Source organism: Homalodisca vitripennis, chromosome 3, assembly GCF_021130785.1.
Source record: "Homalodisca vitripennis isolate AUS2020 chromosome 3, UT_GWSS_2.1, whole genome shotgun sequence".
Classification (NCBI taxonomy): domain Eukaryota; kingdom Metazoa; phylum Arthropoda; class Insecta; order Hemiptera; family Cicadellidae; genus Homalodisca; species Homalodisca vitripennis.
In genome coordinates, this window is record NC_060209.1 from 66,328,959 (window position 1) to 66,355,636 (window position 26,678).

The 26,678-nt window shown below is 32.2% G+C and overlaps 1 protein-coding gene across 1 annotated transcript; it reads right to left on the reverse strand.

Moving 5' to 3' along the window:
- Window positions 1–15,196: 15,196 nt before the first annotated feature.
- On the reverse strand, window positions 15,197–25,699 carry LOC124356999 (protein dpy-30 homolog). Its single transcript, XM_046808360.1, has 4 exons — window positions 25,523–25,699; window positions 23,125–23,207; window positions 21,945–22,099; window positions 15,197–15,642 (listed from the first exon to the last, which is right to left on the reverse strand). Exons 1-4 carry the CDS (start codon window positions 25,530–25,532, stop codon window positions 15,555–15,557), a joined length of 336 nt encoding a protein of 111 aa, XP_046664316.1. The 5' UTR covers window positions 25,533–25,699; the 3' UTR covers window positions 15,197–15,554.
- Window positions 25,700–26,678: the final 979 nt, after the last annotated feature.

Sequence of the window (26,678 nt, forward strand, 5' to 3'; positions counted from 1 at the left end):
TATAACCCAGACGTTTATTTGGAGAAGCTTGATAAGTCAAAAGAAAATAAAACTAAACTTGGTTCTAATTTTTTGAGTTACAGAAACATTTATGATTTAATAAATCTCATGAATAGAATTGTTGTTTCAAGAATTATGGATCATGTTAATGAAACTAATACGTATTCTATAATTCTTGACTCCACACAAGATGTTAGCAAGAAGGAATGCACAACAGTGCTAATTCGATATGTCGATCACAGAGATACATTCGGAGAAATCAAAGAGAATGTGAAGCCAGAAGAGCGGCTTGTTAACGTTTTTACTAGCGGAGACACAACTGGCAAAAACTTATCAATTGAGCTATTAAAAACTCTCCAGGAAATTGGATTTGATAAGAATGGTATGATTGGGCAGAGCATGGATGGTGCGGGAAACATGCGTGGTCCATTTAGTGGGGTCAAATCATTTGTCCTCAAGGAATGCCCTAAAGCAGTGGTTCTCAACCTTTTCAACGACCCCACCCCCCACTTGCGACCCCCTTTTTAGGTTGAGAATTTTGGCGACCCCCTTCTTGTAACATCGTAAAGTAAGCCTTTGTATGCAAAAAAGACAGCAATAATTAGTTTTAAAAAAAAACATAAACAAAACACTATTCAAAACTATATAAAAACGTTAGTGAGCACTAATTTCTTAATAATTAATAAACGATCCGGTAATAAATGTAACGAAAAGTAATTTAAATCATTTTCAATTCTTCAATATCAAAGCAGGCAAAGACTGTGCGCAGTGTATTTACAGAACTGACGCGTGGTGTATTTAAAGCCGCGGAGACAGCCTGACATAGAGCTGGCGCGCAGCCATCGCACGGCGCAATTCGTCCTCCGACAAGCCACTGTGCCAGTGTGCCAGTCGACTGCCTGGACGTCTTGAGAAATAGTGCGTACTTTGATCTTTAAATTGAACACTCAAGTTTTAGTATTAATAATGGATAAGTTTTTAAAAAGAGAAGCTTCATGTAGCAAAAGTAGTTCCGAAGTCTCAAAACCAAAATGCCGAAAAGTATGATAATGCATATCTACAGTTTGGTTTTTACTGAACTTGAAAAAACAAACCTTCAGTGTGTTATTTGTAGTGAAGTTTTATCAGTTGAAAGCATGAAACCTTCAAAATGAAGCGTTCATCTTGAAACTAAACATTCTGCGCTGAAAAAAAAAAACCAGTCGAGTTTTTCTAGAGGTAAAAAATGCTGTCCCTTCGCAGTCAACAGGTAAATATTAAGTCATACTGATGTTAGCAAAAATGCCCTCAAAGCTTCGTACGAGGTAGCGCTAAAGATTGCTAAAGTGGGGAAGCCACATACCATTGCTGAGGATTATAATCTTCCTGCCGCAATCGATATGGTTTCAAATATGATTAATCCTCAAGAAGCTGGGCAAGCTAAAAAAGAATCCCACTATCAAATGACACTGTGTCACGACGAATATCAGACATGGTGAAAGATGTTCAGAACCAGCTAAAGATGCAGATAAAAGAAAGCACTTTTTTCGATTCAATGCGACGAATCAACTGACCATTGCTAACTGTGATCAGTTTTTGTGTTTTATTAGGTATGATTGCGGTCACTCTATTAAGGAAAAAATGTATTATTTTGCAAATCTTTGCCAGACCATGCCACAGGTGAAAGTCTTTTTAAAGTGTTCATTGAGGCAAACTGAACATTTGAAATTGATTGGAACAAATGTGTTTCAATTTGTAGTGATGGTGCAAGAGCCCTTTCGGGTAAATTTTAAAAAACAGCGGATTGATTGCCAGGTTGAAAACGTTAATGCCAAATGCAAACTGGGTGCATTGTTTTTTTACATAGACAAGCTTTGGCAGCTAAAGGAATGCCGGATGACTTGCCGTCAAGTTTTGGCTGAGGCTATCAAAGTTGTTAACTACGTCAAGAGTCGACCATTGCAGAGTAAATTACTTGAAAACTTGTGTGAAGAGGTAGCGAGCCCTGCACAAACATTTGCTATTCCACACCGAAGTGAGATGGCTGTCCCGGGTGGGTAACGTGTTGAGTAGGCTGTTTTCATTGAGATCAGAAATATTGCTTTTTTAATGGACAGTTAAACATGAACTTTCCCATTTTTTTCAGCGATGAAAAATGGTTAATAATAGCTTGCTTACTTAGCTGATATTTTTTCTCATCTCAACATTTTTGAACTCATCCCTACAAGGACCAGAAAACAACTATATTGTATGCTCAAGACTGAGTAAATGCATTTGTAAGAAAACTTACTCTTTGGAATACAAGAATAAAAGATGAAGACTTTGAAAATTTCCAACTTACACAAGAATTCAAGGAGTATGTCTCAAGTATTGGTGACACATCCATTGACACATCATCTTTCTCATTACTCATATCATCACACCTTGAAGCCTTGATAAAGCAGTTGAATGATTATATTCCTGTTAAAGATACAAGTGGATCTGTGTGGATAACAAAACCATTTTCCGAAAACGCTGTTCAAAAAGCTGAATTGAATGCTGGCCTCCACAATGAACTGATAGATATATCAAGTGATCAGTCATTGAAACTAACTTTTGACGATGTTTGTCCCGACAAGTTTTGGCTAAGTATAAAGAAGGAACACCCAGAATTGACCAAAGTAGCATTGAAGATTTTGATACCTTTTTCTACTTCTTACAATTGTGAAGAAAGGATTTTCCACAATGGTGAATTTAAAAACCAAAATCAAGAAATCGTTTGGCATTGGGAAAATGATATTATTTTGTGTTTTGACAAAAAAATCAACCAGACATTCTACAGTTAGTTAATTCAAAGCTTAGCTCAAGTTTTCTCATTAAGTCATTCTGCTGGACTTTTAAAAAAATTGTTGTATTTTAAAATAGTATTGATTAATTGTAAATTGATTAAATATACTTTATTGTATTTAACAAGCGGACTCAACTCAGTTTCTAAATAAGTACATGGTCGCTTCATTTAATATTCGCCGCTCATATGGTATATATGGCCTGAGTTTTTTAGTTTTTTTTTTTCATTTATCACCTATCTTGCGACCCCCCCAGGACCCGTCCGCGACCCCCCTGGGGGGTCGCGACCCACCGGTTGAGAACCCCTGCCCTAAAAGCATTCTACATTTGGTGTTGTTCACATAGATTTGCCTTAGTTGTCGAAAAATCAATGGAACTGTGCCCAGAAATAAGGGACATGTTCTCAACTCTGCAAGAACTGTACAATTTCATGTCTGGACATAAAAGACATCATATTTTCGTAGAGAAGTTAGAAAAAGGTCCATGTCAGGCTAGAAAAAAGCGTTTGAAAAGAGTCAATACGACAAGGTGATCAAGCAAAAACGATGCCGTAAAAACCGTTATAACTTGCTATGATGTCCTAAGAGAGACATATCTGATAACACTCAATCTGAAACGGACGCAAGAACATCAGCAAAAGGACTTCTGAAAGCACTATTTGATTATGAATCTGCTGCAGTTATGATCATTGCTGCCGAACTATTCAAAATTCTAACCTATTCAAAACTATTCAAAAAACGAACCAGTGACTGTTTGTTTACAGTCTAAAATTATTGACTATGGAATGATTCCGACAGTGGTGTCTGAAACTATTTCTAAACTCCAATCTATGAGAACCGACGAGGGATGGGACAAAATGGTGGGTAATATTAATCATTTTGCTCAAGAACACAATCTTCAGAAAACTTCAAACAAATGAATCCGAAAGAGAAAAAGATTCATGGACGAACTTGCCATTGATGAAATAATATTAGATCCTATGGCAAAACTGAGGACAGAAGTCTTCTTTAAAGTGCTTGGTTCCGTGATCACACAACTACATGATCGTTTTCCTGAAAGGTCATTAAATTTTGTGCAGCAAATGACTCATTTTTCTCACGAAAAGCTGCTAAACACTGGGGACGACACCCTAAACCCAGACATTGTCAGTGACCTGTGTGGTTACTATGGATTGGATACCGAGAAACTTTGTGAGGAGTTTGATGTTTTCAGCCAGTTATACAAAGGCAGCTATCAAAATATTGACCTGTCAGATGTCCTTTCTTCAAAAGATGATAAATACAAAAATGCAAGACTAACCAATAAAGAAGTTGAAGTTGAAACCCAAGATTCTTCTGATGAAACATTGGATTGTACAAGTACAATTGCAAAGCAACGATATCTTGATCAATGGATCAAGAAGGGCTTTATAAGACCCTATCGCTGTTTATTAAACATATCTGGGTTTCCATATTTGACATCATTGTATCAGATCATTCTCGCCCTGCCAGCAACAAGTTGCTCAGCTGAAAGAGCAATGAGCAAACTTAAAATCGTTAAAAACGGATTGGGAAGCAGTATGGGTGATACCTGGTTGTCTGATATGTTGGTTTTGGCATCCGAAAAGGATATTTTACAATCAATTCCAAACAGTGAGATCATAGACAAATTTGGCATTTCAAGTGAGAACAGGAAAAAAACTGCTGCTTTACAAAGGCCATCAAGGGTAATCAAGGGTTAAGTTCATCAAGTTAGTTACCTTTTTGAAACACCTCTAGCCATTTAGACTTATAATTATAGTACTGTACATTGATTTATTATTTTGTATGGCATATGTGTCGTTTATACATTTTATTTAAAAAATTTGACAATAATTATACTGTATAATTTATACACCCCCATTAATGGTAAATTTTTTTGGGGGGGGAATGCGCCATAGCCTTTGGGGGGGATGGGCACCCCTGACTACTACTATAAGACAACTATTAATATTGCTATTTAACTCCAGTAAATGTATCTCTTCTAAAAAGTACAAAACCAATTCAATATAAATGTAATCAAAAATATATAAATTAATAATACTGTTCCATTCTGTATAACTTGTGTATATGTGTATACTTTAGCAATGTACACTGTGTGTTGTGTGTGTATGTATACAGAGAGTGAGAGAGAGATGGTGATAGTGAGAGTGAGAGTAACAGAGGGAGGTGTGTGTGTGTGTGTGTGTGTGTGTGTGTGTGTGTGTGCGTGCGTGCGTGTGTGTGTGTGTGTGTGTGTGTGTGTGAGAGAGAGAGAGAGAGAGATTTACCAAAGCAGTCTGAGTACTATAAAAGGTTTGATGTCCAGATAGGTATACGTATATGTTTAAAATATTAATACTACCTTCAAATTTACAACTCTGATAACACAGTAAGAGCAACGACTTTTAATTTGTTTTTAGATTGAGTTGTATAATATAAATTTTTATAACCAAAATTATGGAATGTATAGTCTTTAACATAATGTATAAATTTTTTGTGTATCATTCCCTCATGTAAGAGATATGCCAAATTTTAAAATTGTTGTTTTATTTATTATATTCATAGCTATTTGGTTTGAATGTATATTTAATACTGTTTAGTATTTAAAGTCCCATGACAAATCAACTATCATAAAATCATGATATAATGTGATGTTTAAGAATAAAAGAAAATTAGAAGCAAATTTCAATATGGAAAACTTTTAAAATATCACACTAGAAAGAGCACAGAAGAAGTTGAAGTTATGAATTTATTCTTAGATGGTGTATGGACAGTTTGCCACACGCAAAGTCAACATAGAAGCATTTATACAACACATACACAACATACATTTAAAAATGTCATTTACAGTGGAATTTTAATTAAGAAGGACATGTGACAATGAGGAAATTATATGAAAATATAGGATATTTGGTTTATGGGAAATAATCACACCAAAACTCAGAAGTTTATTGTCATAATGAGGCATATATTTTACAATGGTAAAGAACACTAAGTCCATCACTCCAAAAGTTTGGTGTATTAAGTATTATATATTTTATTTTATTTTTATTATATTTATATATATTTTATTTTATATTTTATTAGGGTAGATTTATTTATAAAATATAATATTTAATATTAATTATTTATATATATATATATAATATATTTAATATATATACACACACACACACACACACACACATAAAGTATTTTTTATATACGTTTCTAACCTAAAGATGTACTATGTTTTTGGCAGCTAATGTAGCTTGTCTTGAACTGAATGTAAATCAAACCACACAAAAATAAACAAATCGTGGAACTTGTTTGTCCACTAAGAAGTAAAATACAATATAATATAAATAAAATATTTTATTGGTTGTATTTATAAAATACAATCAACAAAATTACTTACACGCTTGATTTTTCAAATATGTGCTTTGCCTTAAGCAGGTAGCCATTACTTCTTAATCCTTAGTTCATGTAGCCTAATCAACAAAGATAGTGGAGCTCAATTAAGGTTTTTACACACAGTTCTGTAAGTCATACCAAACTAAGCAGTTTAAGGCAATTGGGAAATATTTTTAAGCCCTTAATTGGATGAAATATCTTTTTTATCTCCAAAATAAATCCATTACTAACTTATAATATAGTTTATAGTAAAACTTTCAAATACATAATTTTTTACCGACTAATAAACCTTTTTTGGTTTAACATTTGTTTTTGATTGAGGCTGAAATGTTTTTAACTGACAGCTACCATCAGTTTGTATGGGAAGAAATAAATGTGATTTTATTTTTTTTTTCGGGCAATTTCTCTACATAAAAATCTTTCTCAGATTCAATAAATATTTTTTTTCTAAATTGGTTTGGCTGTTCTTTAGTGTTGCTCTTAGCAACGCATTTGTTATTGTTCATTTTACCCCCGGTTTAGCATGAATTTCCTGCCGTAATGACGCACAGGGACGCAATGAGCATATACTTTTTGCATTTTGGTACAAATGCATACCAAACACTCCTGTGATGGTCACTGGAAGATTTTGAATCTGATCCATAGAGTCAGAGAGGGAAGCAGTTTTTAATTTGCCTTGTTTCAATCTAGAAAATATGTACATAATGTCTGAGAAGCCTATTTCGTTAAAACAATGTATGCTTATGTCCATTGTAATTTATTGCTGCCTAAAGTGTATCTGTGGTTATAGGTGAATTTTCTTCGTTGCTCCAATGAAGAAAACATGTACATAAGTAGGCTTGAGAAGACTACTTAAGTCAAAAAGTATCTAGTCCAGTTGTTTTTAATCTACTTCTGGTACGATGGGAAAAGTAGAAAATCCTTACTAAGTTCATGCAACATTTTAAAATAATCATTTATAATAGGTTGTAGGTATAGACGTCTTGTTGTTCTATGGTCTATAATATTGGGAAAGTATTGTTCAGTAAGACATGTTTGTGTCCATTTCTTAAGCCGCTGTGAAAATGCTAAATATCAATGTAAAGAAAGCCAACTAATTTTAACTTCCTTATGTTAAAACCTTTATTCACTAAAGTAAGTTTTATAGCTATTTTTAGATAGTATTTCCAAGGCATTGAATAGTGTAGTTAGATTTGTCACTGGTGCAATCTGTAATTAAAGTTAGATAGAATGTTGTCTTTTTATCTGTATTACACTACTGATCAAGCACTGCACAATTAATATTTTATAAAATTTAAATATAAACATGTTTCAGCCTATTTGCAGAACTTAGACTCAACAGCTATTTATTTTCAGTTAAAGTGGATTATGTACTACATATAATATACTACAATTTTTTTTCATAATTCCAAAATATTAACGGTAACTTTTCTTACGTTTTTTTCTTATAAACCATCCTCGTATTTCAATAAATATGTTAAAAACAGAATTAGCCGAAAGAGTCTAGCTGTTCTCAAGATTAGCGCTTAGCAATACATTTTGTGATTCATTTTTACGTATAAGATATTATACTTAATACCAGTTTCTATGATTTTAAATATACCATACTGTTAGTCAAAATTTGCTGTACAAATAGATATACACACAGTTGATTTTGCATAATTTTACATTTATTGCACTGAAAAAATGTGAGACAAGTAAGTCATGATTTTGCTGTGATTACTCATACGAGTATTTATTGCTCAGTCTATATTGTGATACAAAAAATTTAATATTTGTACAATTTGTGAATCCACTAGAGACATGGGTATAAATATATTGATCATATTAGAACAAATATAATACCAAACATGAATTCTTTAAAGTAAAAAATACTTGCAAAAGTTCTGTACTCTCTTCTAAGAATGATATGTCTGTTATACAAATTCAAGGAAGAAAATAACTTTCAATAAAGAAGAAAGCATCAAATTATTGAAAAGCTGACATCTTGTGAGTAAGTCATACTTATTGCTGTAAGACCGTGCACACGATTGGTTAAACTTCACAATGTAAGGTACAGTCCCGCTCCTCTGTACTAACGGATATGTATTACTGGGACTTTGTTTTTTTGTATTCTACTGAATTGGAGGAAAGAAATGAGGCTTCTTCAGATGTTAATTCTGCTCCCAACTACTACCATACTAAGGGAAATTCCAGTAATAGTAGTCCTGACAAGCCTCTAAAAGATATTAGATCATTTGCATTACCTGGTGAAGACTGGGTTTCAATTTCATTCCAAATTATATTTTTCTTTCTTTAAAATGTATCAGTTTTACGGGTTAGGGCGTTTCTTGCCTATCTGACAGAATTTGCAGCTACCATCTTTTCTCAATCCAAAGTTCCTCAAATGTTCCCTGAGCTTGCGATGTACTGTAAGGAAACCTGTAAAAACTCTTGGCGTGTTCCTGTAGTCTGGTAACCTTCTCAGCTCTCCTTTTTTGGCTTGTCTTAGCCCCAGGGTTTTTAAGTGGCGGCCAATCCCCTTTTATTCTAATTCGTGGGCCACTGGTATGTGCCAGGCTCTTATAAAAGGAGAATTTATATAGTACAAGATCAACGGTACTGATAAAAAGTGCTACATTCACAAACAGTACCTGAACCTACTCTATCTCTAACTCAGTTCCAAAGTGAGACATCTTAGACCGTTCAGCCATCGGGTCTCCCATTTCTGTCCCTATGGTATCTGGTTTAATTATTTTCTGTTTCCCAAAGTTTTACTCCAAGGAATGTGGTATACAAGCCGAATCCTTGTTTGTATTTATGGTTAACTGTATGGAAGCCTCTGTCCTGGCAAGTTGGCAACCTTTTCCAGTTCCTGGAACTGCTGCGTATCCTGGCACCCAGAGGAAATTATTGTTTATTGTTTATTTCTACATGCTTTACTTGCCTAAAATATTATACTTTTACTAATTTGAACTGGAAATTACTATCTTATATCACCACACACTTATCCTATTATTTACTGCAACCTATTAGTTAATAACGTCACTGTGGTTAGCTTATACCACAACTTCTGCTCTTTTCCAATCCTAACTGTGGTTCACCCACAGCAATACAGATTCCTATTCTTTTTCGATCCTAACTGCGCTTTGCCCACAGCACTACTGATTCCTATACTTAAGTATTCCAAGAGTTTATACACTTCACTGGTGACTCATATTTTCCTTCTATCTTTACTGTGATTTGCCCACAGCACTAACAACTCAGATTCTGTTTCTGTAATAACTGTGGTTCGTCCATATCATTACCAACTCTGATTTCTTTAACATTCTATTATTTATTTCCATATTGCATAAGTATTCTAAACATATATTTAACATAACATCTCTAAAATCAACAAATTGATTTACATAAAACAATCAAAATCATTTCCCTTCTTCAATGATGACCCAGAATCGATTTTTACAATTTTACAATATAACCATTAAAATTTGTGAAAAACTACCTATCTTATCAATGACAATCTCTTGTAATTATTCAGAGCTGAGGCTTGTGATGTGATTTTTGGTAACCTTCAAGCAAGCATTAATAGAAAAATTAAATAAATAACTTTTTAATACAACTGTAAATTTTCCCGAAAACCCAGAAACATTTCAACTACAAAATATTACTGACTATTGAAAGCTGATGCTTGAAAAGTTTCATTTTTTGCATTTTATGTGCTTGTGCTGATACATTCATGTTAGTTTGAAGGTGCTCACTAGGAAACAATTTTGTTCTCCACCCTCAGAGCTATGACCAAATGTATTCTATTTTTGGTATGTAAAGGTATGTTTTACTGTCCTTCAGACTTCCCACTTAAATTAAAAGCTTGATATTCAATAATTTATAAGTGGTAATAAGTGATTCCAAAGACCGAGAGATATTTTTAATGACACTTAGAATGATTGGATTGTCACTTCAAAAAGGGAGTTGGTTGTGCTGCCCTATTATTCTGTGGCAGTTCATTTCACTTTAACCTATTTCTCAGATTACTCATCAATATTACCATTGACTGAGCTCATGATTGATTCACTCAAGGCTGCTGACTTTTCCATTTATGTTATCCATTTTTATAATACAATTTTGAAAGTATTATAATAAGCAGTTTTATGTATTGTGCTCATGAGAATTCACCTGTTAACTGCAAAATAATTTTGATCTGATGAAAAATAAAAATTTTAATTGAGTTGCTAGTAGTTCTACTTGAAATTAAAAAATACTAACTTAATAAAATTACTATAGTCTCGTTGAACTTAAAGTTGAATTGTTAAAGTTATGTCTGTTTAAATTGTAAACCCGTTAAATTAATGATACATACATCTGTGATACCAAATTGTATTGGCTGACTTAAATGTTCATCTTAAACTAATTCCATACTTGTGCCCAATCATATATAACACTTTCAGTCCCAGCAGTCAATATTAATCTGCAACCAGACCTACCGTACTCAGGTGGGACTGTGAGGTGTGACAGTTTTCAGATTTTTTCACTTAATTTTTATTTTAAAACAATAATACTAATTCGTAAATAATGAATGTTCTCAAAAACAAGTTGTTAAAATGAACACATATCACATCTCTAACTTAGTATCTATCTTAAACTTAGTAAAAATGAGCCAGCTGTAGTAATATGTCCTTGATTTTTTCACCATAAAAGACAAAAGTTAAACCTCATATAGTTTTAGAACCTTATTTTTGGTCAAAGGATTATGGGAGATTTCTCATTTTACAGATATAATACGCATCCAAACACTTTTTACTTTTTTTTAATATATTAATTGATTATTCAGAAAAAATACTGAGTAAAAAGAATTAGTAATTGAGAAAACTCAGTGACTGAGCGCAATTCAGTGGATTGTCCCATGATGACTATTAGCTTCCTACCAAATGATTTGGGAAGATATAAAAATTGAATACAAATTAACCTGTCTTGATCCAACTCACAAACCAGTATCTGCTTCAAACACAACTTTATTTACAGTAGTAAACATGTTCACATTAAATAAGTACTATAAATACAATTGTGTAAAATTCTTAAATATTTTATTTTGAACTTTTGTACTGATCCTGCAACTCCCTCACATATTTCTCTTCCCCATTTTGTCCTACAGTATCAAGGTAGATTGTAGTCCTCAATTTTTATGAAATATTTTATAAATTGTGTTTTACAGTGCTATAAATATGTAATGATACAGATAATGAATATCATTAATACAAGAGTCAGACAAAATAAATTTTTATCTCTGTTAGGACAAGGTAGGAATATAACAGACTTGTCCCAAAACAGACTTTACTGATTTTGCATGAAACATTTAAAGTATAGACATACTAACATAAAATTTATATTTTTATAGAGCTTATTGCTTTCTCTACAAGTCCTGTGGCTGTAAGAATCTGACAGAAAAGAAGTTTTTACAGCCTCCAGACAGAAAGAGAAATTTTGCCAGCCTACTAAGTGATAAGCATCAATTACCCTCAGCCAAATCCCATGGATAGACATGCACCATCACCAAAATCCTTCTTGTCCATATAGAAATGGAAGTTTCATGCAAAATGTCTATAATAAAATCATTGAGCATAGATAAAATCATGTTCAAGATATTCTGCAGATAGTAAGGCTACATAAACGCTCAGCCTCTCTGTAGGGATGTCTCTGTAGACATCCCTATCATCAACATTGCACGGCATTGCCTATGGTAGAAATACATTTACATGCAAAATGTCTATAATAAAATCATTGAGCATAGATAAAATCATGTTCAAGATATTCTGCAGATAGTAAGGCTACATAAACGCTCAGCCTCTCTGTAGGGATGTCTCTGTAGACATCCCTATCATCAACATTGCACGGCATTGCCTATGGTAGAAATACATTTACATGCAAAATTTCAAATCCATATCTCAATTCGTTCTTGATATATTCAGCAGAAAAACAGACAGACAATAGTAAGTGGAATTTTTCCAACCTCTTAGTGGTACCCAAGCAACATAAACAATGTTTCAAATTTATAACTTAATTCATTATTTAGATGTCACCCTCTATATTGAGATATCAAACTTTATATTGCCTGTATACAAATAAACCATTACAACAGACAGAGTATTGATGAACCTGAAAAAACGAATGAAGGTCTTAAAGATTAATCAAAGTAACCTCATTATATGTGTTACTATGTCAAATGTTAAAATGTCAACTGACTGTACTGTTTTTACAAATGTATTTACTCTATAATAAATATCTCACACATAGTGCTAATATGGTGGGAAGGGTTGGTTCAATGTGAATGTTGAGTTTAGGTCCATGTTTAAATGTGGAAAATTCTATTGCTTCACAGTGCTTTGGTATCATGTCAAAAACACCATGGTGCACTCAATTGTGTGCATAATGAGACAATAAAAATACCTCTTCATCTACACTACATTTCACCTTGTAGCCTATGTATCTCTGATGTCAAAACAATGCAGAGAGTTCACTTTGAGCTACTTCATCCCGACTTTTTTTTTTATCCCTTCAGATAGATGTTAACTCCAGATTTCAGGAATCAAATCAGTAGACAGCATCAGATTTTAGACGCTGCACTAGATGGAAGGTGAAATGAAGCTAAACATTCGCTACTGCCTCGACTTCAAAAATGATTAAGTATGTTTTCTCCAATCATGTTAAGCCTGCTACCAACAAATAGACACTTAATTAACAGTAAGTTATTCTAATTACACTTTTGAACTGCCATTTACACTAACTCACAATATACAATACATTAAAAAAAAAATACTTGCAATATATATTTACATGACCATTTACATTTTCAATTTGATACAGTAATTTATATGCAACAATACCATGTACTGCACCAAATAACACATTCAGTGCCTTTGTCTTATCCAGCCAGCCATACTGGCCCAACCGGATAATGATTTGGTCCGATAAACCAATCTGCTCTAAAACTCGTTATATTAGTTTCCCCAACACTAACTATGTGTATATATATACGAGGGCAAATCAAATATAAACGGTAATTTTACTGTTGACTGTACCAAACACGTTCGGACGTGATGCGGCTATGGGCGATTGTCGTTTTGCTTAATAGGAGTGGGGGGAACTGCTTGCTTCAAACTAGCGTTGTGTTCTGCCTTCAGTACAGTCATGACCGAGCGAGAGGTACATCCATCTGTTGCGCAAAGCATCGTCATAAAATTTTTAACAAATGAAGGTGTTAAGCCTTCGGAAATTTTTACTCGTTTGCAGGCACAGTTTGGGGACACTACTCTGTCTCAAAATCGAGTGTATACGTGGGCCAGAGAATTTAGGGATGGCCGAGAACGTGTTGAAAACGAAAGTCATGGTCGACGCCCAAGGTCAAGTCTTACAGATGACAACATTAGTGCGGTTCGACAGTTTATTGAAGGTGATCGCCGGTTAACTGTTCAAGAAATCTCGTCGGAAATTGGTATCAGCTACGGGAGTGTTCAGTCTGCAATCACAGACCACCTTGGCTTCAGAAAAATTAGTGCTCGCTGGGTTCCGAGGTTGTTGACCGGAAATCAAAAACAGGTCAGGTCGGAGATTGCTGGGAGACTTCTGCGACGATTTCAAGAAGAAGGTGAAGATTTTTTGAGGCGCATCGTCACATGTGATGAGACGTGGGTCCACCATTACACTCCCGAATCGAAAATGGCAAGTAAGGAGTGGCGAAGGAAGGATGAAGGCTGCCCAGTGAAAGCCAAAACTCGTCTCTCAGCCGGAAAAGTTCTTGCAACAATTTTTGTTGACTCAAGGGGAGTTCTACTCATTGATTTTCTTCACGATCAACGAACAGTGAATGCGGCTTACTACTGCCAGGTGCTACAGTCAGCAAAAACCAGTTACCGGAACAAAAGACGAGGTGTGCCCATTAGAGATGTCATCCTTCTCCATGACAACGCAAGGCCTCACACCGCATTGTTGACAAGGGATAAATTGGAAGAAATGGGCTGGGAAACTCTCGAACACCCTCCTTACAGTCCAGACCTGTCCCCTTGTGACTATTTTTTGTTTGCGCCCCTGAAAGAATCACTTGGAGGAAAACGATTTGAAAACAATGAAGACGTCAAAAAAGCACGTGCGCGATTGGTTAACAACTCGCCCTCAATCTTTTTATGAACAGGGAATATTCAAGCTTCCAAATCGGTGGCAGAAGTGTGTAGATAATGCAGGAGACTACATTGAAAAATGTTGAAAGTATAGTTTCTGTATAGTATTATTCAATAAATATAATTTTGAAAATTACCGTTTATATTTGATTTGCCCTCGTATATATATATATATATATATATATATATATATGAGCTAGTAATTTTAAAAACTGCATTATTTCATTTGTTGGTTGTACAGCAGTAATGTTTTATAAATAAACATATATATACAGCACACCCAATTAATCATACAGTCACATGTTGAAAAACATGTATAATCTACAATGTATTTATAAGAACATCAAACGTCAATACACCATGAAAGCTCTTGACAAATTAAAAAGGAATTCAAGACTGTACATAAAGAAAACGCATTCATGTTTCAAATAGGTCCGTATGATTTATATAATGCAGTTGAAACATCGCCGTTGTACATTTTCGGCCTAAGACGATCGCTTAAAACAATGTCACAGTTTACAGTTTTTAAGTATGTAAATGTTTTGAAAACACTGGTTAATGTGGTGATCGGTTAAGAAAGAGACTACTGTACAGAATTCACAACAAACACATAGGCCTACAGAAAATAAAAAAATTACAAAACTAATATTATAATTCCAAATATTTTTAAAACTATTTTTTCATGAAGCCAATATTTTTCTGCGTTATTTTGTCACCATAGCAATTAGATGTGTATAAAATAATTTTTGTAAAAGTTTTACTTTAATGTAATTTTATGTCCATTAAAAATGAAGTGTGGAAATTTTGATGAGGTTTATAGCAAGGACATTTCAAAAATGCATCAATTACTTAAAGAAATAAAAAATGAAACTTTATTTACTTAACACTAAACAAAATTAAGTCGACTGACTGACACTTAATCTACAATATATTTCTCAGTCTATTGCATTCAAACATAATATTGAACTTAATAAACACATTATGATTATGACTGTCATAACTTCACCTTAAAAACACTTAAATTTAATAAATTGCAGGTACAAACAAAATACAATCGGTCATCCCAATATAATTAATTAAACTTCACTTGGAATTTAACTATTCTGCATGAGTGATTGATAAATACCTTGAATCAATCATAACAAATAAAACAGAATGTAAAACTAACAGAGTATATTAATTTTGAGTTAAAGAATGTATGAGTTGATCACTGGGAGGAGCTTGCAGACCCGACATCGTACTGAGATTTGTTCTTCATCAGGTAAGCTGCCAGGTAACTGATCGGATCATCCGGCCTATAACGAAAATCAGATGCAATTATTCATCAAGTTTCATCTTTATTATATCACCTCAAAATTTTAATAAGGGAACAACAATAACTTAATGGGACAGGGTAAGTCAATAGTCAAATGTGCTTAGTTCATAAACATTAAGAACAGAATTTGCGTCAAAATTTAATTAAAAACAATAAATATTTACAACATATGAATTGTGTTGTCTTCTACGAAATGTGCATATCTTCTAGTAGTCTCCATTCAAAAAATTAATTTAAAGAGTACAAGGGATGATCTAGAAGCCAGTTCTTATTACGAAACTGTTGTTTATTGGACATTTTCAGGTTGGGGAAAGAGTGTTCCACATCTTGGCTGCTGTGTAGCTGAGTTTCTTCTCTGTCATTGTACAATGGTGTATAGGGAGGTAATAGTTAACAGAGTGTCTTGTATTATAGTTATGGAACTGAGCTGCATTCTTCATGGAATCAGTTGATTTCAGGTGTAGGTATGTGATGAGTTCCAAGATATACAGGTTAACCACGGTTAGAAATAAGAAATAAATAAGAAAAGAGAAAATCTATTTTTATTTTAGGTTTTGTGTATTTTATAATTATATAATTATATTATTTCTGTTTAATTTTATATATAACTTAGCAGATAGTCACAAGCTTCACACACAATTTGTACTGTAAAAGAGGAACATTTTTGAGATATAATCACTTTAAAATATTTTAATTTCCTGGTCTATTTTAGATTTAATTTTAAAGAGCAGTGGTTTTTTGGAGCCCTGAAGTCAGAGAGTGAAACAGTTTTTAAGTACCTGAAAAGAACTCGAATTTCTCTCCAATATTTCATGATTATTGATTGAATAGCTAGAACCTTATCTATTAATTGTGTAATGGAACTACTTACTGTATGTGTTAGCCACAACTACTTTCAGATACAAGACAGATTTTACAATCAACAGTCATGTTTAGCTATGGATAGTATTCTCGGCATGATAGTAACATATTTATGGACCACTTCCACTTTGAAGACATTGCCAATAAAAAATGGAGTATAAACCTATAATTTGGTTAAGGTATGTTGATGATGTCTTTTGTGTGGGAAAATAAAATGAAGATTCAAAATTATTATTTTTAAACATCAGTAAAATTAAAACATCAATAAAATGTACCATATAAAATTAGGATCTTAACATTTTATTTAAAAAAAAAAACAAAAACAAAAGAAAACACTATTACAAAATCATTATTTTACATGAAGGCTTTTAATGGGCAGTTTCTTAATTATAATTCAAATCATCCTCAAAATATTAAAATTGTATTAGTAGTTTGATCCAGAAGATTGAAAACTTAGTGACTGATGATAACGATAAAGTTTAAAAGAAAAAGATTCTACTGAATTCTTATTAAAAATAACTATCCAGATAACTATTGCAAGAGCTGAAATTAAATATAAAAGATACAATGAAATTAGCAAAAAAGATAGTCCTAATCAGCTCACTACAGTAACTATTCCATATGTAATAGTGCAGTCATTGAAGCATTATTGCTCCGAACTTTTTTACTGTGAACCGAATTGCATACAATTTTGGAATTAGGTTCATCTTACCCTTAACTTCAAAAGTGAAAATGATTTGAACTCCGCAACCACCCTGGGGGTGGTTGCCACCCCTTCTCGGGGGTGAATTTATTTTTTTTCAAAATAACCTCGGATATCGATAGAAGGCCTAATTTTAAGCAAAAAATCATCTATAACGTTTTTCGAAAATCCCAATACTTTTCAAGTTATTGGCAATTGAAAATTCGCAATTTATTCACGTTTTTCATCGGTTTTTTGCAAATATCTCCAAAAATATACGTTTTATCGAAAATTTTATAAAATACATAATGGTAGCAGGTAAAACAATGAACCATTTGATTTTTTATAAAGTACTCTAAGTGCAATATTAAGCTAGATATTAAAAATCAAAGCAGTTTTTTATTTTGTCTGAAATTTAATCGATGTAGTCAATGCCATCTAGCGGCGAGCAGATGCATTTTAGGGATTCTAATAAAAAAGAGTTTTATAGTGCTCGAAATAAGCTTTAAAATGATTACTATTAAAAGTCTTTTCCACGTAAAATAAGTGAGCTGTATTGCAAATAAGAGGAGCCTCTAATGTTTTTTCTTTTAAATCAATGGGTTTCATAAGTGCCATTTCCACTGAAATTAAAATTAATCGTATTCCGCCTAGAATAAACTTTATTATGAAGAGTTTGATAGATTGTATCAGTTTGGCTGCTTCAGGACACATATTTTTTCAAAAAAGTCACGATTAAAAAAATGTTCAAATTTTTTAAAAACCACCTTTTTTCATAATATCTCAAAAATGATGACATATACGTATAAAAGTGTAGTGATGAAAAATGTAGGTATATTTCTGACAAACAATTTGGATTTTTTGATATTTATTTCAAACAAAAATTGACGGAAATATGATTGTTTAAAGAGCGCGTGGCAGCGCAATCACAGCCTCTCTTAAGCCTTTTAACCCTTCACCGTTTGAGTAAAAGATTGTTTACTATATATTCCAATAAAGGATGTTGTAGCTCTTTTAATTACCTTTACAATGGTAATTTATAAATTGTGATAGCATGAAAATTGAAGGAGTTATGGTCAAAAAACTTATAATATTTTTTTCTGCTTAGTAACTGAATATTTTGGACTGTGAATATTTTGAGCAATGTTACTTTCACATTATAATCTCAGTATAATAGAGATCCAAAACTATTGTGATGTTTTATATATACATAATATGGCTCATATATTTTGGAAACGTAGGCATGAATACATACCAACGTTCTTATATGTATATATAACACATTTGAGTAAATATTATATAATTTGTAAATATTTGATTCAATAAATGGCAGTTTTTTACTCTAAATTAAATTATTTTTAAATATGTAATTATATATATATATATATATATATATATATATATTTACTGTTAATTTAGGGGTAGTTTTAAGGGTAGAAAAGCTTAAGAATATGATAATCGTTTTGTGTGGAATAATATTTAAATCCTTTTCATTTTATCAAAACAATTGTTTAACAATTTTGTATCAAGAGGTAGATTTCAAGGGTTGAAAGGGGGTTAAAATTTGATAATTATTATAGAGAATATAAAATATTACTTACTCCAACTTACATCTTTTTATGTCATACCAAAGTATTTTTTGTGATTTTTTCAATTTAGGGGTTGTTTACAAGGGTTGTAAGATTGTCAAGGGGTTGAAAATGATTTTAATATGAGGTAATTGTGTTAGAAAACACTTTACAATTTCACCACTTACTATTAAACATGTTTTTTCTAGCGATAAAATGGCTCAATGTCGATTTTTCCATTAAGGGGTTGTTTACACCCCTTAAAAATAATAGGCGGAGTTCGGATCATTTTCACTTTTGAAGTTATGGGTAAGATGAGCCTAAATCCAAAATTTCATGCAAATCGGTTCACAGTAAAAGAATTCGGAGGTAAGACCGTATTTTTCGCTTCAATGACTGCACTATAAAAGGAACATCAGAAAAAATGTTTAACATAAATTATAAATTTTATATCCGTACTGTTTTTAACTCATCTAACAATTTAAGAAGTTACTTAAACAAATTAAAACCAAAAAACAAACAAGAAACCTAGACACAGAGGATGTAATTTATAAAATTGACTGTGGATTAAAAAAAAACTTATACTGAACAAACGCCAAGATCTGTAGAAACTAGAATAAAAGAACATATTTATTGCTATAAAAAGAAAACATTCCAGAATCTAAATTAGTGGAACATGTTATGAAAGAAAATCATATAAATGTTGAACCACTGAGTGTAGTTTTTAAAGAATCTTCATGGACCAAAAGAAATAAAATTGAAAGATCATGTAAGAGGGTTTTAATAGATGAATGTATTTATCAACTTTCCATAAGATTCTGTGATATCTTCTTACCTTTGGAGGACACATTGAAAACCCTCATATGAAGTATATTGTTTATGAATATCCTCTCCAGTCTAAAACCAAAATCCTGTCATATTCCTTCTATTCACTAAATGGTGAATTATATGAAATCTTATTTTATCCATCTTTAACACTATTTGTAGGACAAAGAAAATGTCTTGCTCACTAAAATCTTAACATTCTTTACTAATAATCTGTTTGGCGTTATGTTCTGAACATTTGACTACTGTGGATACATATTACGTGGTTCAACCAATCAGACCGAAGGAAATCAGCTTGGTGTGCATCACAGTCAAAACTGCCTACCCAACTACTCTAGACGCTTTGAAGTTAGATGGATTTTAACTTCCCTGACATTTCATTGAATAAATATTAAACTACATAATTTAAAGTACATAAATATTTATGTACTCTTTGTGTTAAGGAGAGCTCCAAGACAAGGTCTGCCCTCGCACAACTACTCTAATAAACCTATGGATGCAAAATTATAATAAATCTAGCACGGAAGTTCTGTAAAAAAAATGTTAATCAAGGATGTTTTGTAAGCACTTTCAATGCAAAGTCTCTACTCAAGGTCTATAAATATCTGACATAAGCTTCCAGATATCAGGAGCTCACATAGGCAGAGAGTTCTCAGAGGCAGAAACTCCCAGAAGCCAGAAGATGGAGTTTCAAGTTTCCATAATATGGATACTTCTAGAGGCTAAATGCCTTCAGATACCAGGAGCTTCCAGTTATTAGAGAACTTTTAAAGTGTGAAAGGTTTTTAACAGATAAAATCTACCACGATCCTTTTAAAGACATTGTAAAAGACTGAAAGACTAGAAGGCAAAAGATACTTAATCTTTTCCAGAGGCACAGGGACTCTAGTGCCCAAAAGCTTCTTGAATAGAGATTCTATTGACCAGAATGTCTTAGAATCCTAAAAGTGTAGAGACTGTAACCTTTTAGAAGTTAGAAACTTAAGAAATCAAGAGCTTATTTAGGCATACAACTCCCAAATGCCAAACACTCACATAATGAAGGAGCTCCAAGAGTTTAAGAGCTCCTGTTAGCCAGTATCTCCAACATGAGAACTGGTCAAAATAAATGACCGTGCAAGAAGAATGGATTTTCAAGATTAATTAGTTAAACATTCAATAACAGCCCTTGTGATTTGTTTATAATCATTGCAAATTCTAGCCTCTTAATATAATACTAGCCTGCAAATACTAGGAAACTTAAAGCGTTTCCATCGAAATGTTATGTCGGTTGGATTTGTTTTGATTCTCTACCTTATATAATGTCTTCTACTTTATCCTTTCCTCTTAGAATTGTTGCAAAGATAATGTTTAATAATTTCTTCGCCGCAACATATGTTTAGATGTCATTAAAAAGAATTAGTTGGTTGATGTTTCTCAATATGATTACTGATCCGACTTTACATTGATGAATGTGAGTCGGAAATCTGGCTTATCCTAGTGAGTTTACAAATTCAGTTAGATAGAATTTTGTACAAAACCTCAATGATCCAACAGAAATAGATTGGTCTGCACTGCAATCAGTTATCATACTGTAATGAACTGCAGCTCAATATGAATTCAAAACATTTGAGTATTCTTAGACAACTGTTAAAATACATAGTTGTACAATTGGTTTCAACTTACTGATGATGTCTCATTTGATGCATATCTCTTCATTTACATTCTTTTTTTCCTTCTGTGAATGTGCTGAATGTGTATGGATTGATTTTGTTTTATTTCAATTCAAGTTTTACCAACTGTTCTGCAGTTTGATTAGGTCAATATTTTCTTTGGTTTGTATCATATCGAATTCTACAACCTAAACTGCTTCATCTCATTGGCAGAATTCCAATACAATTAAATTGTCTTAATTTTTAATAAATAATCGTTTGTCTCTCAAAACTTGGCAAATATAAAACAACAAAACTTAATTCATTTCATGCAATGACTGCAAGGAACTAAAATAATGTGTTGCAATTCAGCTGACACTAAAAGAACTGATGATCATGAAAAATTATACATTAATGTATACTGAATTATACATTCAGTTTTTCTCAACTAGAAAATACTGTAGGAAACTCTTGTAATTTTTTTCTATAGTACTCTAAATTGGACTATTAAATTTTAAAACAAAATATAGTGAAATCGATCCCGTCTTACTTTCATTGATATACATAAATAAATACAAAACCACAATTCAAAATATTTTGCAATAAGCATTATGAAACTTTATAATCTCCATGCAGTTGAATGTCGGAAGACTAAAGAAATCCAATGCAAGAAATATATGTTATTCCATTATGAGCCTATTAATAGTCTATTTACCTTTCTTTTGAAAGGGAGGATAATGCTTGTAAAAGGATGGGGACTACTGTCTGGTCCAGGTATTGTCGAGTAGGCAGGGACTTAAGGTCTACTCGAGACTTCTTGGCCATCCCACCCTCGGGAGCATCTCTCTCCCGCTCCGCCGATATCACCTTCTATATAAATCAAAACGTTATTGCTATGTAAATACATATATATCATTAAGAAAGTCATTGTCTCAAAATTAACCTAAATAGAATATTAGTGATAACAGTACAACTAGTGGTAACATGGTATCACAATCTAATAATATTCTTATTTGATGTTTTATACAATTTAACAACAAGAGAGGTTATTAAATTGAGCACTGAAAATGGTTTAATGCCAAAACAAATATCTACAATATAAACATTTTTAAAGGGTATTAGTTTCTTACTTATTATATGAATTATATTAAACATAATTTAAAATAGCAAAATTCATGGCAGTAATAAAATCATAATGTTAGAGCATTTCCTGTTATACACAAATTACTTTATTACAAAACAGGAAGGCGGTATTCAGAAATAAACAGACGCTATGTAACAACAACACTCCCTCCCCCTCCATTAATGTTGTCTAACTGCTTCGACACAAATAATTTTTTAGCAATACACCATTGACTTTTATTATACATTATTTTATTTAATATTTTCATGAAATGTTTTGCATTCCTTACTTTCAGATACCTATATTAAGTATTAAATTGGTTGGCTGATTTATTCAATAAAAATGTTTGATAGGAACTAAAAATGGGATTTTTAAAATTAACATTTGTAAAGGTAATTAGTTTTTTTAATTCTTTTTCAATACTTGCTCAGCTCAGCGTATTCTAAAAAATAAATATCAGCTAGCAAGTGTTAAACTGTCATTCGAGGAGATGACAATTCCTATTTACTCACTGACCCTAATTTAAGTACTGTATCTAATATTTTTAATTATTTATTAATTGAAAACATCACATATATTTCCCTACATATAAGCCTATAATTAATGCAACCTAGAAAAAAATTTTAACTGTAAAGAATTTATAGCACATTAATACTACTAAAACACCAAAACATTTTTATTTCTGACATACACACAACGATATATAATGTCAGAATGTAAGAAAGAATATGTATCCTCCTAGAAATTTATATTTTCAAATAAAAAAACTCACATGAATAGCGTCAGGAATGCCATTTGCTCCAGCTACACCTCCCACAGTCGGTCCTGATGCGTCTGCGTCTCCACTAATATCTCCTGGAATCAAAATAACATTGTAACTTATTTGTATCCATTTTAAAAAAACATGCAAACTATGTTGAATAAACCTGAACTTTTAAACTGCTGTTTCTCAACTGATAATTTATTTTGACAATTGATTGTTGCTATAATTAGGAACACAGCTAATGCAGTTTCAGTGAACATGGAGCAATGAACAGGTGTGGACAGAGTGTGGTATCAGATGTATGTGGTAACTCCAAAAGTTACAAACCTTATTTCTTTGAAAATGATGAGTGAAAAATTTACTTACTGTGGATAAAGAAAAGATGTTGAGACGATTAGGAACTGTGCAACAGTTTGGAATACAAATAAATTTGTTAAGGAACAAACAAGATTGAGTGACTACACACTTATTAGATGTATGTGTCCATGGTTATATTAATATTCGCATCATAAATCCTAGACTATCAATCGATATAAAGTATCTATAGTCCTCAAATAACAATCATATGTTTTAAATTAAAATATAAATTTAATATTTACAGCGATCAAACAAATTATTATAACCAAAATTAGGAAAACTGAAGACGACCATATTTGCTCCTCTCACAGTTAGTTGTTTCTTTCCCACAAATTTCACATAATGGGTTTTTCGTTACGAGTCCAACATGTTGAAGTCACGAAAAACATGTCATCTTTCAAAGCAATGTCGTGTAGTTTTATAAAATTGACTGCCATTTTTAATAATCAAATGTTACCTATATAAAATTGAAATATTACACTACAGGTATTATTATATGAAAAGTGTTTACAGCTGTTGATATAGATTATTTAAGTTAATTGTTTTGTTCGAAATAATTTATCAGTATCGATTGATTATATAGAAGGTTATGATTAAGTACTATTGTTTGCCAATTTCGTTATAAAAAACCGGATCTGCTTATCGTACCCTGCCCAGCCACATTACAATTTTTAATAACATAAATTTAACAATAACATTAAAAAACAACAAATCCAACTATGGCCTAGACCTACATATCAGAAATACGTTACAATATTTATAGATTGTGCGGATAGCAGTGAAGGCAGCAGCCAAACCCATGTGTATGTCTAGAAATTTATCACATAATCATCGTCAATTTCAAATTCTCAACAATTAGTTGTTTCTTGCTGTTTATTGTTTAAACAAGACAAATGACTGTAACTAATAACTAGGCATCATGTGTTTGTTAAATAAAATCGTAATAGAATTATTCATTCGGATATCAATAATACAACCATTGGATAAAAACAACTGAATAAAGAATGTAGGCCACTTATTTAAAGTCTACCCGTTGCTTTGTTAGTGTTAAATTTATGTTTTTAAAATTGGAGTGTACAAAATTGATCGAAATTGGATAATATATCAAATTGTTTGATTAAAAGAACCGAATAACGAGTGTAGGCCGCAAGTCTCCCTCATAGTTAAATTACTACGTTTTAAGCTATAGGAGTTGACCTATACTGTAATTTGAAATACCTATAACATAATTCGGTTCGACATTTTGGTTTCTGTAGATAATTATGAACATCGATAATTTGATTGTGATGTTGGCCACATATTATACTACAGCCAAACTATTAAAAAACATTTAAAGAACCAAGAAAGACAATAGCAGTACAAATTTTATAAATATCCGGTTGCATTGATTTCTAAAGAATAAGTATTGTTGATAATTTCAATGTACAGATTTAAATAGTTAGTGTTTTTTTAACCATTCTTTGCTCAACATTTTATCAAAACAGCAAAGTGTTGTATATAACTTAAAGACTGAAATACTCTAATTTACGAAATTTAAATGACCATTGGGAAAATATCCAATTTATATTTATGTTCTCACTGGTTTACAGGCCCACATCAGTTCCTGCTGCCTAAATAAATAATGTGGAGGGGGTAAAGTAAATATTTACAATCAGTAATTCACTTGGATATTGTGATGTGCCTACTCTTGGTAATGTTATTATTCTGCATTATCAATTGGTCCTTAAAATCAGTCCAATACATTCCAAGAGGTATATTTTGGGGGAAATTGTGTATCTAATCTGTATCCTTCTATTTTGAAGCTATACTACCTTGCCTATGAGACTTAAGGCTATGTTTAATTTGGTCTAGACATTAAAGGATGAATGTATTTGATAACCTAACTACACATGACATTCATATCCAATTCAAGCAACAATTACTTCAAACGATTCATACCGTTTTCTACATAAAGCAACACCTTTGAAATCAAACAAAACAAGACCGGTTGGGAATAACATGTTAATACAGCTTAAGATCAAAGCCAACTAAACCTAGGTCAAACGTTTACCTGAGGACATACTCTAGCGTTTCACCAATTTATTCACAAAAGTTTTGAGGCAGAAAACGTTTGAGAGAATTGAAATAACTTGACAAATTAATCAGTTTGTCGCGTAAAAATAACCAACATTTCCAACAAATATGGCGTAACGAAAATTCAAAAGTAAAAGAAAATTAAAAATCAGCTGGTTTCCATTTTTAAAAACAGCTGACATGTTTTAATTCTGATCTGGTTAAAACTTAACAAAGAGGAATACCAATTGACAGATAATAAAATCAACAAACACATATAAAAACAAATAGCGTTTTAAAGATCGGTTGGAATAAAATATTTCCTAAAAGAATAAAAATTGAGACAAAATACACAGAACACTATAATTATGTCATATGCATACATAGATTAGTATTTTTTTAAGAAAGTTCTTTCGGGGCCAGTGGCATTTTAATAAAAACGTCACGAACCGCAAATAACGGTTAATAATAACAATATAAAACGTTTTAAGAGTAAAGTGTCCAAACACATTGGCAAATCTGTATTTATCCTATAGGCTGACTATAAGTAATCCTTGAATTTGCAAGCAGTTACTGCACTGTGTAATTCAATTCTACTTATTAAATAGAGGTGCAACTTGAATAACATAAACTTATTAGCAACAGGCATTAGCCTATTTTGATATAATATTATTTTAGTAGTTTTTCTGTTTCGTTAAGTACAACAAGAGTACACAAGTGCAAAATCGCAGTTAAACAGCAGATGAGTCAAAGAAATACGTTGTTTGTTCAATAATAGAAATATTCAAATATGTTAGTTTTGTCATGACCTAAAGTGGAGCAAAATTTCTAAAGAGTTCTATAAGAACCTATTAGAAAACAGAATACCGGGACTAGTTAGTGTCTCGAAAACATTCTTCGGTACACCGTACGTTATTATAAATCACGGTTTTCCGGGACATTTGGTCACCCTAATTAGTCCTCTCAGGGAATTGAAGCATTATACTCTAAGTTAGTGAGACGCGTGTTCAACATTAACCCTACGCCAGTGTTATTATAATACATTAGACAATTCATTTTTTATAACTAGGATCTAGCTATAACCATAAAGTTAATATAATATAAAAGAATGTACACACTGTTTATACATAAATGTGAAAACTTGTTAAATCAAA